General features: G+C 36.4%; 1 protein-coding gene across 1 annotated transcript in view; it reads left to right on the top strand.

The window, feature by feature from the left end:
• COL4A4 (collagen type IV alpha 4 chain) overlaps positions 1-14391 on the top strand; it is a 71174-nt gene that overhangs the window by 3865 nt on the left and 52918 nt on the right. Inside the window, exons 3-5 of the mRNA XM_072867171.1 lie at positions 879-956; positions 11620-11754; positions 12647-12691. Of these exons, the coding sequence (XP_072723272.1) occupies positions 879-956; positions 11620-11754; positions 12647-12691 (258 nt within the window). The remainder of the gene's footprint in view (positions 1-878; positions 957-11619; positions 11755-12646; positions 12692-14391) is intronic.

The following is a 14391-nucleotide window of genomic DNA, read 5'->3' as shown; positions in this document are numbered from 1 at the left end:
AATGCATGTGGTGCATATAATTGGTATATGTTTAATACTACACTTTGGGAAATAGGAAAGAATAATAAAATCATGTTCACTTACCACACAATAAATTACTGAATTTACATTTTGTTGTGTTTTAGTTTGTCCTTGAATATGTTTTTTTTCCTTATTGCAATTTCATGAAACAGAGTAGTCACTTCTTTGCTATTAAGAGGAGAATGATGGGAAGTTTTAATACAAGAAATAAGTACATTAGTGGTAGGCAATGCATAATTACACCATGCACATACTTCTTTTTTAATTTAATAGACAATTAAATGTAAGGCTTTATTGCTGAGTGGGCTTCTTGCTCTTCAGCCTTTTATCATTTAATCGTATTTAAACAATCTCTTGACCTAATGTGATGGGTTACAAATTTCACATTACTACAAATTAAATTCTGACTCCGTTAAAATATTTCTAGATGCAGCCTATTGCCTTACTTGTATTTATCTGTAATATTCAGCGTTACTTAACATAACTAGCAGGTAATGTCTTTCACTTTCTACAGCAACAGTAATAAGCTTTTGCTTATTGCTTCTACTTTGCCAGCATGTTTATGCTGATGAGAGGTCCAAAAAGGTTAGGAGGATTTTTAATGTAGTATTGATGTGCATATTCTATTAAGCAAGCATTGGAAAAGGTTCACGTGTGTCAAGCCTACACAATATTCTGATGTTTGCTGCTGTGCCAAGTTTCTTCATCAGCAGGAAATTTCCCTGTGGGTATGCAAAGGTAGCCAAATCTTTTGCCTTAAAAATCATCTAGTTGGGCAATATGTCCAGTTGACAATATTTGATGAAATGATTGTTGTCTGTTGCATATTAATAAATCCATAAACTTTTAATTTTTAGGGAGGGTATGCATATATTGAGCCATGTGGGGGACAGGACTGTTCGGTTTGTCGGTGCTTTCCAGAAAAAGGATCAAGAGTAAGTGATGATTAGAACTAAAGATAATTACTGTTGTAAATAGTATTCATTTTATGCACATTGCTGTTCTTTAACAAGTCTGAATATAGCAAACTAGCATAATTCTCTCACTGTTATGAAGTGCAGCTATCATCGAAGGAAGTTAGATTGTTTGTAAACAGGTTTGCTTGTAAATTAGGTTTGTAATAATCGTGGTGCCTTTTTGTGTTGAGGATTCTTTGAGATCAATCTAGTAGTTAGACAAAGGTCATTCTTGATATATATTAAGTTTAGAAATCTGTGCTCGTTTTCTATTAACAGGCTGGTTAAAAGAGAATGTCTATGCCATTTACTACTTCTATGAGAACTTAGGTGTTTCTTATTTGGGTTAGGTGATTCTGGAAAAGCTTGCAGACTTTTTATTTTACTAGCTTAATGCACTAAGTATAAAAAAACCCCAAACCTGAATTGTCTTTGCCTTATAAATAATTGTAAAACATTGAATGAAGCCAGGGCATTTTTGTATTATACACTAAAATTAGTAACTGTGCGTGTTGCTATTCGTTAACTGAAATACGGTCCAGTGATGACTAGTTTGTTATCTTGGCTCTTCCTTCTCAAAATACATATCTATATAGTGATAGCAAACAATTTAAACGTTATGTGAGGAAAGGACTTATTTAGATACATGTCCTGATTAGTGAACAACTGAAAAATTGTCAGTTAGTGATGGAAATGGTTTCCCTTCAAAGTACTAATGTTAAAGTTTAGGGTTAGAAAGCTCGAACATGGTGGATAAGTTTTTAGAAAAACTGCATGCCCCATTTGTTTCTGTACAACCTGAGTCACCACAAAAGCAAGACACCTTTTCTTTCCTGTACTTCTGCAGTTAGCTGCATGCTTTGCTGTGTCATGATCACTGTCCTGGTGTCCTTGGATCCTATCCTAATCCTCCAGGATTATGCCTATACGAAAGTTCCCCATGCTGTAGGATTTTCATAATAGGGGCCTAGGATGCGTCTATCTCTGTAACACTGTGTTAACAAAAGGGCATCCCAGGAAAAGTATTTTGACTAGCAGCGTTGCAGTGTCTCTCAGTGCTACTGAATAGACTGTTTTGGATACCAAAAACCTGATCTGAAGTGCCGTTTAAAAACAACTGACTTTGAAACTAGGGGAAATTTCCCTGATTCTGGTTCTCTCTCAGTAGCCTGGAAATTCTGAATTACGTGCACATAATCAGTCAATAATAAATACTCACTGCAGTTGTTATGGCTCTTTCCTAAGCTGTCCTCCTCACCACACTTAAACTGAACTATGATTCATTCATTTGCGGTTAGCTTTCTAAATACTTCCAAGGATCTGGACCTAAGTGCCAAGTAGAAGTGTAATAAACATTTCTATATAAATTTGATGTAAGTCTGAGAATTGTACCATTTTCTGAAACTGCTCTGAAATATGCTGATGGATAAAGTCTCTCCAATGTAATATGAATTTATATTTCATGCAATCATTTCTATTAATCAATATGCAAGAAATTGAAATACTTATCAGACCCTACATGAAATGTGGCTTAACTAAACACCACTTCAGATGGATTGTTGCAAGTATTTTCTATACTGTTGTATGGTGATGAATTATTTTCTGTAGGATTACTTAATCTTTTTTTCATCCTACAGTCCTGTTGATTTCTGAACTTTACTGTGTTCCGCCTTTACACTCTGACACACTAACTTTGCTTTCCTAGCTTTTGTGGAGACTACCCATTACAAAATAAAAGACTTGTTTATCTTATTGTTAGCTTCCTAGAATGCAAAACATCTGCTTTATCTACTTTTCTGTCTGAATCATGCTCCCAGGCTGGTTCCTCAGAGTTTTGTGTCTTCCTCGATCCTGCCTTTAAAGTGCAAGAAATAAATGATCATTGAAAGCCTCTGGCATTCTACAGTATGCAAGCCTAAAATTTCAGAAGTGTACAGGTTATTAAGTAATCCTTCTCTGTAAAGAAGTTGAGATAAGGGCAACAGTATAAATTTGGTTGCCTAGCACCATAGTTTTTCCTTTTTCCCTATTTAGCACAGGCTAGCTGTCAAAATTGAGGATGAGCTGGCCCCCTCAGCAAACATTTGCTGAAAGCACAACAAGATTCTAGAAAATTCATGTACTTGCTGGCAGAAGGCAATGGAACAATAATCTCATCCAGACCAGCTGGAAAGCCAACCTTACAGCAGACCTCAAAGTTAACAAGTCTTTATTTAGCTCTGTTAAACCAACTGCAGTGTCAGGGGCTTTTGCAGAGGCTGAATGAGAAAGGAAGCATCTGAGCTACATTGGTATATGTATTGAGTTACACTGATATATGTAGACCAGTCCACCTATTTTTTATTTTTATTTTTTGTTTGATTTTTAATCCCTTTTACCACAGGGAGTCAGATGTAGGGTATTCCCTTCATGATCTTCCATTGAACATGGTAACCTCAGACTTACAGGGGAGCAAGGGCAAATTGTCTCATTATTGTACTGCTAAGGTATCATCTATGTTAGAAACACACAAGGTCAGACCGATTATGAATTGATTTAACATCTTATTCAAACTCTTCCAAGAACTGCAACCAAATCCTTCATTAGACTAGCTGGAACATGACCATTCGTATGCTATTCTGAATCTGTTGTTGGCTGAATACTTCCAGAGTTCCAGTTTCAGTGGAAAGTTTCTGATAACTTTTATCTCCCCTAAAAAGTGCAGTCGGGGAGAAGCTATTTAGCAAAGAGCATTATTTGTAATACAGCCGGTGGAATGCATAGGAATTATTACCCATAGGAAGGACGCTCATTGTATCATAATGTAGACTTTGTGCTAGTTATGTCATAGGTCCAACTTACAAGTGATAGTTTAACATCTGAATAAGAACCTAAGCAGTTTGTTTTGGATGTTGCTAATGGTCACTTCCCTACATCCTTCTCCACACACTAATGAAAAGGAGTTTTTTAGAGAAGTCAGAATATCTGCTGATAAAACAGCAGTTGTATAGTTTCAAAATTAAGGTGTACCCATCTCAGAAGGGTTTCACTTTGTCAGCAGACTGTGAAGAAAATATTGTTGCTAGTTTCATTTGAGGGGTTTTTGTTTACATGTAAAACACTATGACAGGTATTTGATGACATTGCCATTTTATGGATTTTAGAATGTTACCTTCCTTTTTTAGACTTTGACTGGAAGCATTGCCCACTGGAAATTTAGGTAGTAAAGTGAACAAACAGGTTATTTCTATGTTTGGAGCAGACTTATAGTCAATCCATGACAAAGATTTCTACTAAAATTAAAGTAGAACAAAAGTCTTAGAGCTGATATAAATCAGCTTTGTTTATTTGTAATTACCAGTGACAAGTGAAGTGCATTCACATTTTGTAAAACTAAAAACAGTGTAAGCTGCATATGACATAACTGTAGCCCTTATCCTTAACGTCTCTCCACTAAAATAGGAAAAACTAGGGTAATAAGAGAATAGACACCTACAATTAAACTCCTAAATATATTTAGGTTTATGAGTTAAGTAGAATGGCTGTCAGGAGTGTAGTATACTCTGAAGTTTCCATAGGAAAGTAGTACCGCAAATCTTGCCCTACTGTCTTTGGCATAATGACCTTTCTTTCTATCCATTTTTTTGAATGCAGTTTAAGTATGATTATTTAAAGCTGTGGTTACCAGGACAGTGTAAGAAGACTGCGCAGCTGACTGTGAACGCAGTGGGAATTAAGACTTTGCCTTCTAGTTTCGCATTTGAAAACCTTTTAAATGTCAACATAGAAAACCTTTCTTCGTTGTAAGTGGACAAGATAATTGAGGTTTTAGCTAGAGAAAAGGTGATCATGGGAGTAAGAAAGGAAACTGCCATGGCCATACTTGCATGTATTGAAATTGGGCAAGTTGGAAGAAAAGTAGAAGCAAATAGCTGAACTTTTATTTAATATTTATATAAAACCAGTGTACTTATGCATTGGTTGCTATATTGGGTTTTAGAAGAGCTTGTGTACCTGTCATTTTTTATTTCTCTCAACCTTAGATAACTCTGTGCTATAAACAGATTTGCGCTACTATTCATTAGCAAGAAATCACTGTCTGAAAAACATTGTAGTCACTATTGGTAGTAGTATATCCCATTCTGATATCATTACAGTTGTCCACATAACAATGAAAGTTCGACTTCTGTTTAATTGGGATTACAGCCTCGTTGGAATTAGTTGTACATTATACTGTTTACCTCTTGATCTCATGTTACAACTCAATAGGACTCTTTCTTCCATAGGACACCATTGTGCTGTTAAAGCACATGTGCTGTTAAAGCTCTTTGCTCATACTGTGTGCTACTATACATATTCATTTAAGAACTACAGAACAGATAAATGAAGGGAGAAAGTAATTAGTGAAAGTATATACGCCAGTTAGCATTCTACATTATTTTTAGTGCCAGGCTGGAACAACTGAGACTTTCTCCTGCCTCTTCTTTCCCAGGCAAGATGTATGGTCCTCCAGCAGGCAGTAGCAGTCAATATTTTTCATTAGAGGCAAACAGCAACTTCATTGTTTTAGGTTTTTTTCCCCCTCTTCTTCTTTGATCTCTCATAAAGTCCGTGATTTTAATTTTCTCCTGATACGTCCAACAGACAGTGAAACCTTTCCTCCATTTCCTCCTCTTTCTCTAACTTAGGAGGTCATTTCCTTGATATCTCCTGCAGTGTTGTATCAGAGACCTCCAAAAATGCTGGCTGCTCTAACAGAATTTAGATAGTTAAAAAAATGTTTGCAGTTAGCACTGACCGATTGTAAACCTGTCCTGTGCCGACCCTGGAGTTTGATCCCATTCAATTCCTTTGGCTTTGTTTATAGAGTTAAGTAGATTTAGAAAGCAAGCGTCTATTCATGACCCAACCTGATCTAGCTTATATGAGATCATGTGAAATGCCTGGAGCAAAGTGAATAATAAATATAACTCAGCAAGACCGATGTTCATTCTTTTGCAGATGAAGCGAGTGGCCTATTTTCATACTAGTGTAGGAGAGAACCTAGCAAACAGAAATCTAAGAGGAAGGTCTCACATTTTCTGGCATATGAAGTGTAAGGAGTAAGCATTCACAAGAGATGCTAAGTCAGTTGGTTGTCACAGGTAAGTTAGAAAGTCAGCTGATGTATACTTCAGGGCAGTGGGGTAAGAATGGTGAGATTTAACTCTATAGTAGGTCTGTTTTCTGGCATCACTTCTCTTGTAACATCTCCCTAATAGATCTTGTGGGTTATCACACCTGCCTAGTAGGTCCTGTGGGTTAACTGAGTCTGATTTACAGCACAGTGTAAACTTACTTAAGATTCACTAACTGGGAAACTGCAAATTCTGTCTGTTTTGGGGAGTAAGAGGCATTTATTAAATCACACTTTTTTACATGTCAGTATGCAATGGCAGTCTGTCATTCACATGCAATATCCATCACTTGTATTTGAATTTTCAAGCTGCACACTCAGGAAATGAATATGTAAAAGCCATCTATTTGATCTCAAATACATGTGCTTAGTTGAATCCACTATCAGAGATGTACGCATACTAGCATATGAGGAAACACAGATCTCTCCCACTATTTGCCTCATATTTGTCGATCATTTTTCCCAGTATATTAGCTATGATACAGTTTTAAAATAGAAGATTCCTGAGACCAGTTATACATTTCTGTAGTATTTCTATTGCATTTCACTTACATTCGCTGAGAGCCATAGAAAAGCAGACCTAGAGAAATGAGACCCCTAAATCTATATCTGAAGCAGACCACACATTTTTTTTTAATAACTGGGCAGCGCAGTAGGCGGTTCTCTGGCTTCAGAAGTTAGGATTTGACCTGATAGGGAATGGAGCCTGCTTACCAGAATGTGGAATAGGAATAGGATCACTCCATTCTCCTCACTGTAAGGTCTCTTTGAGGCTGTTCTTCATATACAATGTCCAGCTACAGCATCTGTATATTAGCATTTTTCATGTTAGACATGTTTCCAAATTTTTCAAGAGTTTTGATGTTGTTAAATTATCCCTCCTTTTGTTCTTGAGCATCTTTGTTTCCTTAATATTTTTGGTTCCCCTGTCTCACCATAATAAAAATAGTGTTTTTCTCAGTTGCTGCAGATTGGCAAGCGTTTCCACATCAGGCAAGACAAAACTCTACAAAATCATCCTTTTTCATAGATTTGAATCAAACAAAAATTGGCAATCAGTGACTTGTTTCAATAAAATGAATAAGAGCAAAAGTTAATTTTATTTTGTTAGCTAATCTGATGTTAATTATTTGTGGTCTAAAATGCTCTATTTGCAGCTCTGTGCTTTCAACCATTAACACTGTTTCTTAGAGTTTCAGCGCCAAATTATCGCTTGTTCAGTGTTTGTTTAACACAATAGTGACACCCACTGGCTTATTGGATACTTTTTCTTTTCATGGTTCCACAGGGTTAAAACACAAAACAAAGTACACTGTGAAAAATGTTTTCAGCACTTCACTGTCATTTGTTGTGCTTCAGTGAAGTATCACTATGAATACTAAGCTGCATCATCAGGTACTATGTTCCTGTAGCATAGTGGACCATTGAAAAATATTATAAAAGGGCACAGAATTTTCCAGTAGTTTGCAAAATGATCCAGATGCTAAGAAAAGTCAAGCACTAAGAGTAACTATTGCGTTTAATCAGCTCAAAATCTCACTATGAAAAAGAAGTTATCTAATACTGAAAAGTCATTACGCAATCTGCTATTTCTGAACAAACTGAGAATAAAGTACATGCCATATATTAGTCTGACCCTCGGTCATTGTTTAACCCACAGTCACAGAAAAAATTGCTCTGTTAAGGACAAGAGAGTGGATTTAATGCCGAGTTGTGTGCTTTCTCTGATTTATCTCATCTTGATAAAGGTAACATTTAGAAGGTTTATTTTGGAGCCCTGACTTAGAGTGGAAAATGGTTTTGGTCCCAGTCCTACACAGTTACAGTGGAGGAGTGGAAACTTCCCAGAATGGACACCCCTACAAGCCCTGGAAGCTGTGGCTTTGCTGTGTAATAGACCTGCTCTTCCAAAAGAGGAGAGGACATGGGTGGAGCTTAGAGTAGCAGCAGATGCTCCCACCTCGCTAAGCAAATTACAGAAGGAAACATCTGTTTGCAAATGCCTTTGTGTGCACTCCTCTCTTGCCCCCAAACTGCTCTACTTTCCTCCCTTTCTCTGTCCTACTCCTGGTAAAATGAGAAAGACTGGTTAGAAGCCAGAGTCTAGTGCAGAATGAAAAACAGCACTATATTATTTGCCTACAATCTGATTCTGTGGAGTTGCTGGGCATTTTCCGTTTTCTTCATGTGAACAGAAGGTAAATGCATTTCACATATCACTGATACATCCACACAGCCTGTAACATAGGGTACTCAGGGCACTCTAAAAATCAGGTGCTCTTTGGTGTCTCAGGCAACCAAAAAAAGTAATTCCAAATAACCTTGTCCATTGCCTTTTCCAAACAGTATTAAATGCTTTGCTGCATGATTCTGAAGTATTTGCAGTCTTAGTCTTAGGAAGCATACTTAATTAAAAAAAAAATAGTCTTATTTTGTCAAAAGTCAGTTTCTTACTGCAGGTCAAGCCCAGGATATGCTAAAATAACAGACCATAGTCTTGGCATGGGTAGTTCCTGACCTAGACAATTAACAAGGCATTGAAATCCTAAAGGAATTTATTGGCATCAGATGGCAGAGCAGGCATAATATTCTGTTCATTTTAACTGAGCTAATTTGTCATTTCCACATGAGCATGACTACCTTCATCCTCTTTATTTGTACAGCTGTCCTGAGACTGTAATGCTGTGGTAGTCACATTGGATGGGCACAAATAATAGATGTGATAATAGATGTTATGACATGGTATCAGTTTGGTCTTAACAAAGCTCCCAGTCATTATCAGTCTCTGAGCTGAAAGAAAGAGAGACAATCCACCAGCTTCACATGGCATGCTAAAGTTGTTATCAGCTGTCAAACCTATTGTGAATTCTGGATTCAGTGACTGGTTTATGACTTCACTACCTCCTGCTGAAGATATAAACCATGGAGTCAATTAAATTCAGAGGGTAGCAACTAACGAAGACATTTTATCAGCCTAAAGGACTACATGTCTTGGAAGTGTTTATTGGTTAATTATGATGGATAATTACTATAGAATTCATACAGCATCTCAGCTTTTTTCTGAGTACTATCAAAATCATGTTTCTTCAACTGTCCAAAGGATATAACATGATTTGAAAATTATCTCTTTCAACTTTTGAATGCAGAGCATATACACTATGAATTAAAAATATTAAAGTTGCTGCAGAAACTTGTTGTCAAGACAAAGGCATTAGAGCATTAGTGAGAAGTATCTTATGCATTTTTTTTCCTGCTGATGAATGTTGCATTTTGCATGGTAACAGCTAGTTCAGCATACTAAAAAAAGTACCACTTCCAGTAGAGTGAATGGTTCAAACAATTGTATTTTACTATATTATTAATCTAATTCATTTCACTTTTCTTATACTCAAAATTATGCTTTAATTAAAATGGTTGTCCAGTCTTTTTTTATCAAGTATTTAAAGGGTGTAATAGCCGCTTTAAGAGTACTTCAATGAATAAATTCAGTTTTACAACAGAGGATGTGCAAGGCACTGCCAGTAGTCAGGCTGCAATTGTTCATGCAAGCAAATACTCAAGCAAATACACCCAGAATCCTGACTGTCCATTCATTGTTATCAAGGATGTGGAATCAGCAGATTTTAATACTAGTAGCCCTTAATTTGCATAATATTTTACACTGCTCAAATTATGGTATCAAGAAAGTTGTAACTGTTGCTGAAGACAACATGTTGATTTTTCCCTGGAATTTATGCCAGTGACTTCACTGGAAGCAGGATCAAGGTTTCAGTGAGAGGATCCAGTAAAGACAAATGGAACATGAGTTGTATGAGGATACTTTTTCAGGTAGTCCTTATTTGTAAGCGTAGGACTTCTTTTCCTAGCCTCTGAACTAAATTCCTGTTCGTAGCTTCAGGGCCAGTGGTGATCCAGTCCTGCTTCCAGTACAGCATAAGCCTATAATATGTTCCTGTTCCAAGCATGTAGTAAGTTACCTTCTCGTTACTCTGTTTCTTTGCTGATTTGATTGGATGATGCATACCATACATTTCTTCACTTCGTGTCCAACTGTCAAATCACACTGATTTTATTGACATATTTTAAAAGACAAATAGAGAATAAATAAAAAGAAAAAGAGGTTTAGGTCCCTGCTTGCAATTCACAAGATAATATTTTGTTCAGACAGATTCAGTCTGTTGAAATGTTTACACTGAGAAGCAAGCAATTAAGTTCCATTGCTTCAACATAATTTGACTCCTGAAGCTAACATGTCTGCTCACAATCACCTTTGATTTCTGTCATTTTGTTTTCCTTCAATCCATTCATAGAAATAAACATATGGTCTTATTTCTGTGAATGGAGGTTGTACTGAAATATCCTTTACTGCCCTCAAGTGGTCTTAGGGCCATATGCTTTTCTTGGGAATGCATGGGGCTCCATTTTGCTCTCTTTTTTAATAATATGGTATAATTGATGAATTCTGAAAAGAAAGCAAAACACTCTTCAGCTGGGAAACAAAACAAGTTATAGCTAAACACAGATAATGATACAGAATGAAAAAGATGAGTAAGAGAAATAAAGACCTGTAAATATGTAGATTTTGTAGGGTGAATGTGTAGACAGTTCACATGTGAAGTCTGATTAGAAAGCTTGCTTTATTCAGTATTTTGAATCTATGATTTAATAGTTGTTTAGCAGCACAGAACAAAAACTGCAACAAATCCAAAACAACTCCACACCAATGCTATAGACTGAAAAATCTAGTTGGCATGGGAAGTATTTTTACTTCAGGAGAAAATATATTACCTTGGAAAAGTTAGTAGAAATCCATGGAGATGGTACTGTAGGTACAGATACTCAGTTTAGAGCTATTTATAGATAAATGACATTCTGCAACCTCCCAAACCATTTTAATACAATCTATTAAAGTTGATACTTTATGTAAGTATGTTGGCTAATAACTATCATTTTTTTTCTGCAGAAAACTTCAAAACTTTTAAATAAGGCATTAAGATCTGAGAGTGATGATGGAAGATATGTGAGCTAGAAAAACAACATAATTAGCATATAGTGTGACTTAAAAAAAAGAGGGAACTCTCTCGATTTGTTCTAATTGTGTACTAAGTCCTTTTGTCTAAAATGAGCCATCACTTCTCTGGTGGCAAAAACATCATGCTCACTGGAGTATTATGCTTGCAGAAGGTGATACTTACATTGGTAGAGCCAGGAAGACTTGTGATTTATCCCAGGCATCTCAGAGAGGTGGTGCTGGAGACCTGATGAAGGTGAAAAGAAATTATCACCTTGAACAAGTTGTTAAATTTGAAGGTTGTGTTCCTGTAGCAACTAATGCATGGAACAGATCTGCAGGCTGTACAGCAAGCTGTTTTGAATCATGAGTATGTATACATTGTAAGCCTTGCTTTATCCATACAGTCATCTCTGAAATGCTGCCTGCTGCGAGGTTTACAGCAGTAGTCATTCACTTCTTTGGACTCTTTTCAGGGTCAGCCTGGTGAGCTGGGAGCTCAAGGTCCGATTGGGTCCTTGGGATCTACAGGACCAGCTGGTCTGCCAGGGGAAAAAGGACAGAGAGGTGAGAATGGGCAGCCTGGGCCAGCTGGAGAAAAAGGTGATAAGGTAGGAAACACCATAGACAGCTATTTTAGGTGTATACAGTATGTAATGTTAAATATTGGCAAGTGAAACAGAACTTGAATGATCAGAAAGTATTGCCAAACTATACTCTTGCTCACACAAAATCCTCACTGAAATTAGTTACAGCTTTCTTGAAAAAATGTTTCAGGGGATTTTTGCTGTGGATTGCAAAATTAGAATTGTCAGAAGACGTAAAATAAAATGAAACAGTCCCAGTCTCTGATTGTTATATACCATGGCATCCTCCTTAACCTCAAAGAGGGCTGTGGGAGGAATGTGGAGCTAGAGGGAGGAGTATGGTGCTGTACACTAAACAGAATTTTATTACCACTTATGGAGTATAAATTGCAGTTCAGGTCCGTATCTTTCATAGCTGTACAATCCCTGTGCTTGGCTCTTGGTCCTTTATATTAGTTTTAATGATCTAATTCCACTGATCTCAGTGGATGACTGAAATCACTAATGTCAGTATCTAGCACACCTGAAATGTAAGCGCTGTAAATAGAAATTGTGCTGCTGGTATTATAAAAACAGGATCAGGGTTGTGAAATTACGTACAGAATTATTTTATAAGTTATAGGCAACTCCCCCTTCTCTGTCATTGTATCATCTTTGGAGAATGAATGAGTACGAGAGTTAAACATTTGTCCTGTACTGTACCATCTGTTACATGGGTAGCTATTGGCACTAGTCTCCTGTTAAGCCATATAACTTTTTTCACGTATTTATTTCTGACAATTACAGCTTTTGATTCATATTTCAAACAAGACTGTTTCTTGTTTCTTGCTATATAGTATCACATCTTCTTGTTTTTCATTCTTTTTAAGAGTTAATGACCTCAGCAACTTTGTTTTTTCATGTCACCTGTTTTTAGGGCCCAACTGGAGTCCCAGGATTTCCTGGTTTAGATGGTGTTCCTGTACGTATTGAATAAATATTGCTTTATAAAAATTACAGTTTCTATAAAGTTATAGCAAGTCCTCTAAGAGAATAATACACTTAATAAATTGTTTGGCTTTATACCTTTGATATCATGTCACCTACAGAATTACATGTTTTGCAAAAATGTAAAATAGCCAGGTTAACTTCAACTGTGTTTACTATTGATAACAAACTCCACAAAATCCTAATGAAGTAAGTACATAATTTTCATGCAGGAGCAGGGCAATGAAGGTAGAGACTAGCCCATGTCCATGCAGCATATATCAGTGCTAGGATTAAAACCAATGAGTTTATTTTCTCAGGCTCTATAGCAGGCTGTAGTCTGCTTGCTGCATTCTTAACATCTCTGAAAGTACCTGTTTGATGTGTGTTTTGTTGTACTGTTTTCTGTTCAAATGTTCTGATTTTTGCTTGTAGTCCTTTTGCAGGGAAGAAAAGCAACCACTGAGTCCAGTAATTTTAACCTGAATAGGGACTGAAGAAGGAAAGTGGGTCCTAAATATATCTTTATAAGCATGTGATTATATATTTTTCTGAATGTTTTCTTCAGTGTGGAAATGTCTGTGGTAAAAGAAAGATAATATCTCTTAGATAGAGTATTTTGGAAAATGCTGTTTATTAGAACTGAATTCCTGTGCTGTTAATAGTTTCATATGGATCATACAAAGTTAAAATGTTGAATTTTGAAAGTGAAACAGAACCAGAAACTGAGTGGGTGTCTTAGCATCTGCTTGTCAGCTGTCCACACTTGACAATGGGACTGTTGCCAGAATGTCTGTATAATGTAGAGGTCGCAAGGCCAAAATTTAGCACAAAAAAGAAGCGCTCCCCAGAAATGTATATTATTTTTATGAAAAATGTTAATTAAAAAACAGTGTCCACAAATTGGGATGAAGAACCGTAAAGATAGGAGGAAGGTAAAATTGACAAAAACATTTCAGGTGAATGGCCAGGATACTTTCCTGATGATTTTTCAGACCCATCCCCCCCAAAAAAAAAATTTTGGGGTCAAAATTACTATTTGTTCCTTACAAAAATGTTTAATTCTGTGAAGATAATTTTTCCTCCAATGGAAAGATCATTCCAAAGGAAATCTCACTGTTTCTATTGCCTAGTGTCTAATTTGCAGTAGAACTAACCCCAGTCTGGACATTGATTAGTTCTTGCTAGGTTAGAAAATCACTTCCTCAATTCTTGAATGTGTAGTCATAACCTCTGCCATTACTGTGTGCTTGAGTCAAGCTGTGTCCTGTTTTTCCTTGTTTTGTCCTATCGACTAAAAAATATGAGGCTGCTTGAGATTACTTTTGTGTATTTCTTCAGCTTTTCTTTACAGCCACAAGAAAGATTGTAGTTAGAGGGCTAGAGTCTGCTTTCTCTGAGAAGATAGCACTTTTTGACTCAAGTGAGAGCTCAGTCTGGCCCTCTTAACCAGTGCTGTCCCTGTTATATTTGCTATGCATCAAAGAAAAAATATAAAATACTTATATAATTTGTTCTACATGAAAAAAATTCTATCGATCACAACAGAAAAAACTTTTCTAATGCGAAGAGTATGAAGCTGGGACCACTGTGAGATGTCCTCTGTTTCAGATCTGAGATATTTGTTTCTGAACTGTTCTGTTAATTTAAAAAGTAATTCCCTATTTATCATGATGTATCTCTAATAAATATTAA

Source organism: Ciconia boyciana, chromosome 7, assembly GCF_034638445.1.
Source record: "Ciconia boyciana chromosome 7, ASM3463844v1, whole genome shotgun sequence".
NCBI lineage: Eukaryota > Metazoa > Chordata > Aves > Ciconiiformes > Ciconiidae > Ciconia > Ciconia boyciana.
The sequence above is the reverse complement of the archived record's forward strand: the minus strand, read 5'-3'. Positions and strand labels throughout refer to the sequence as shown.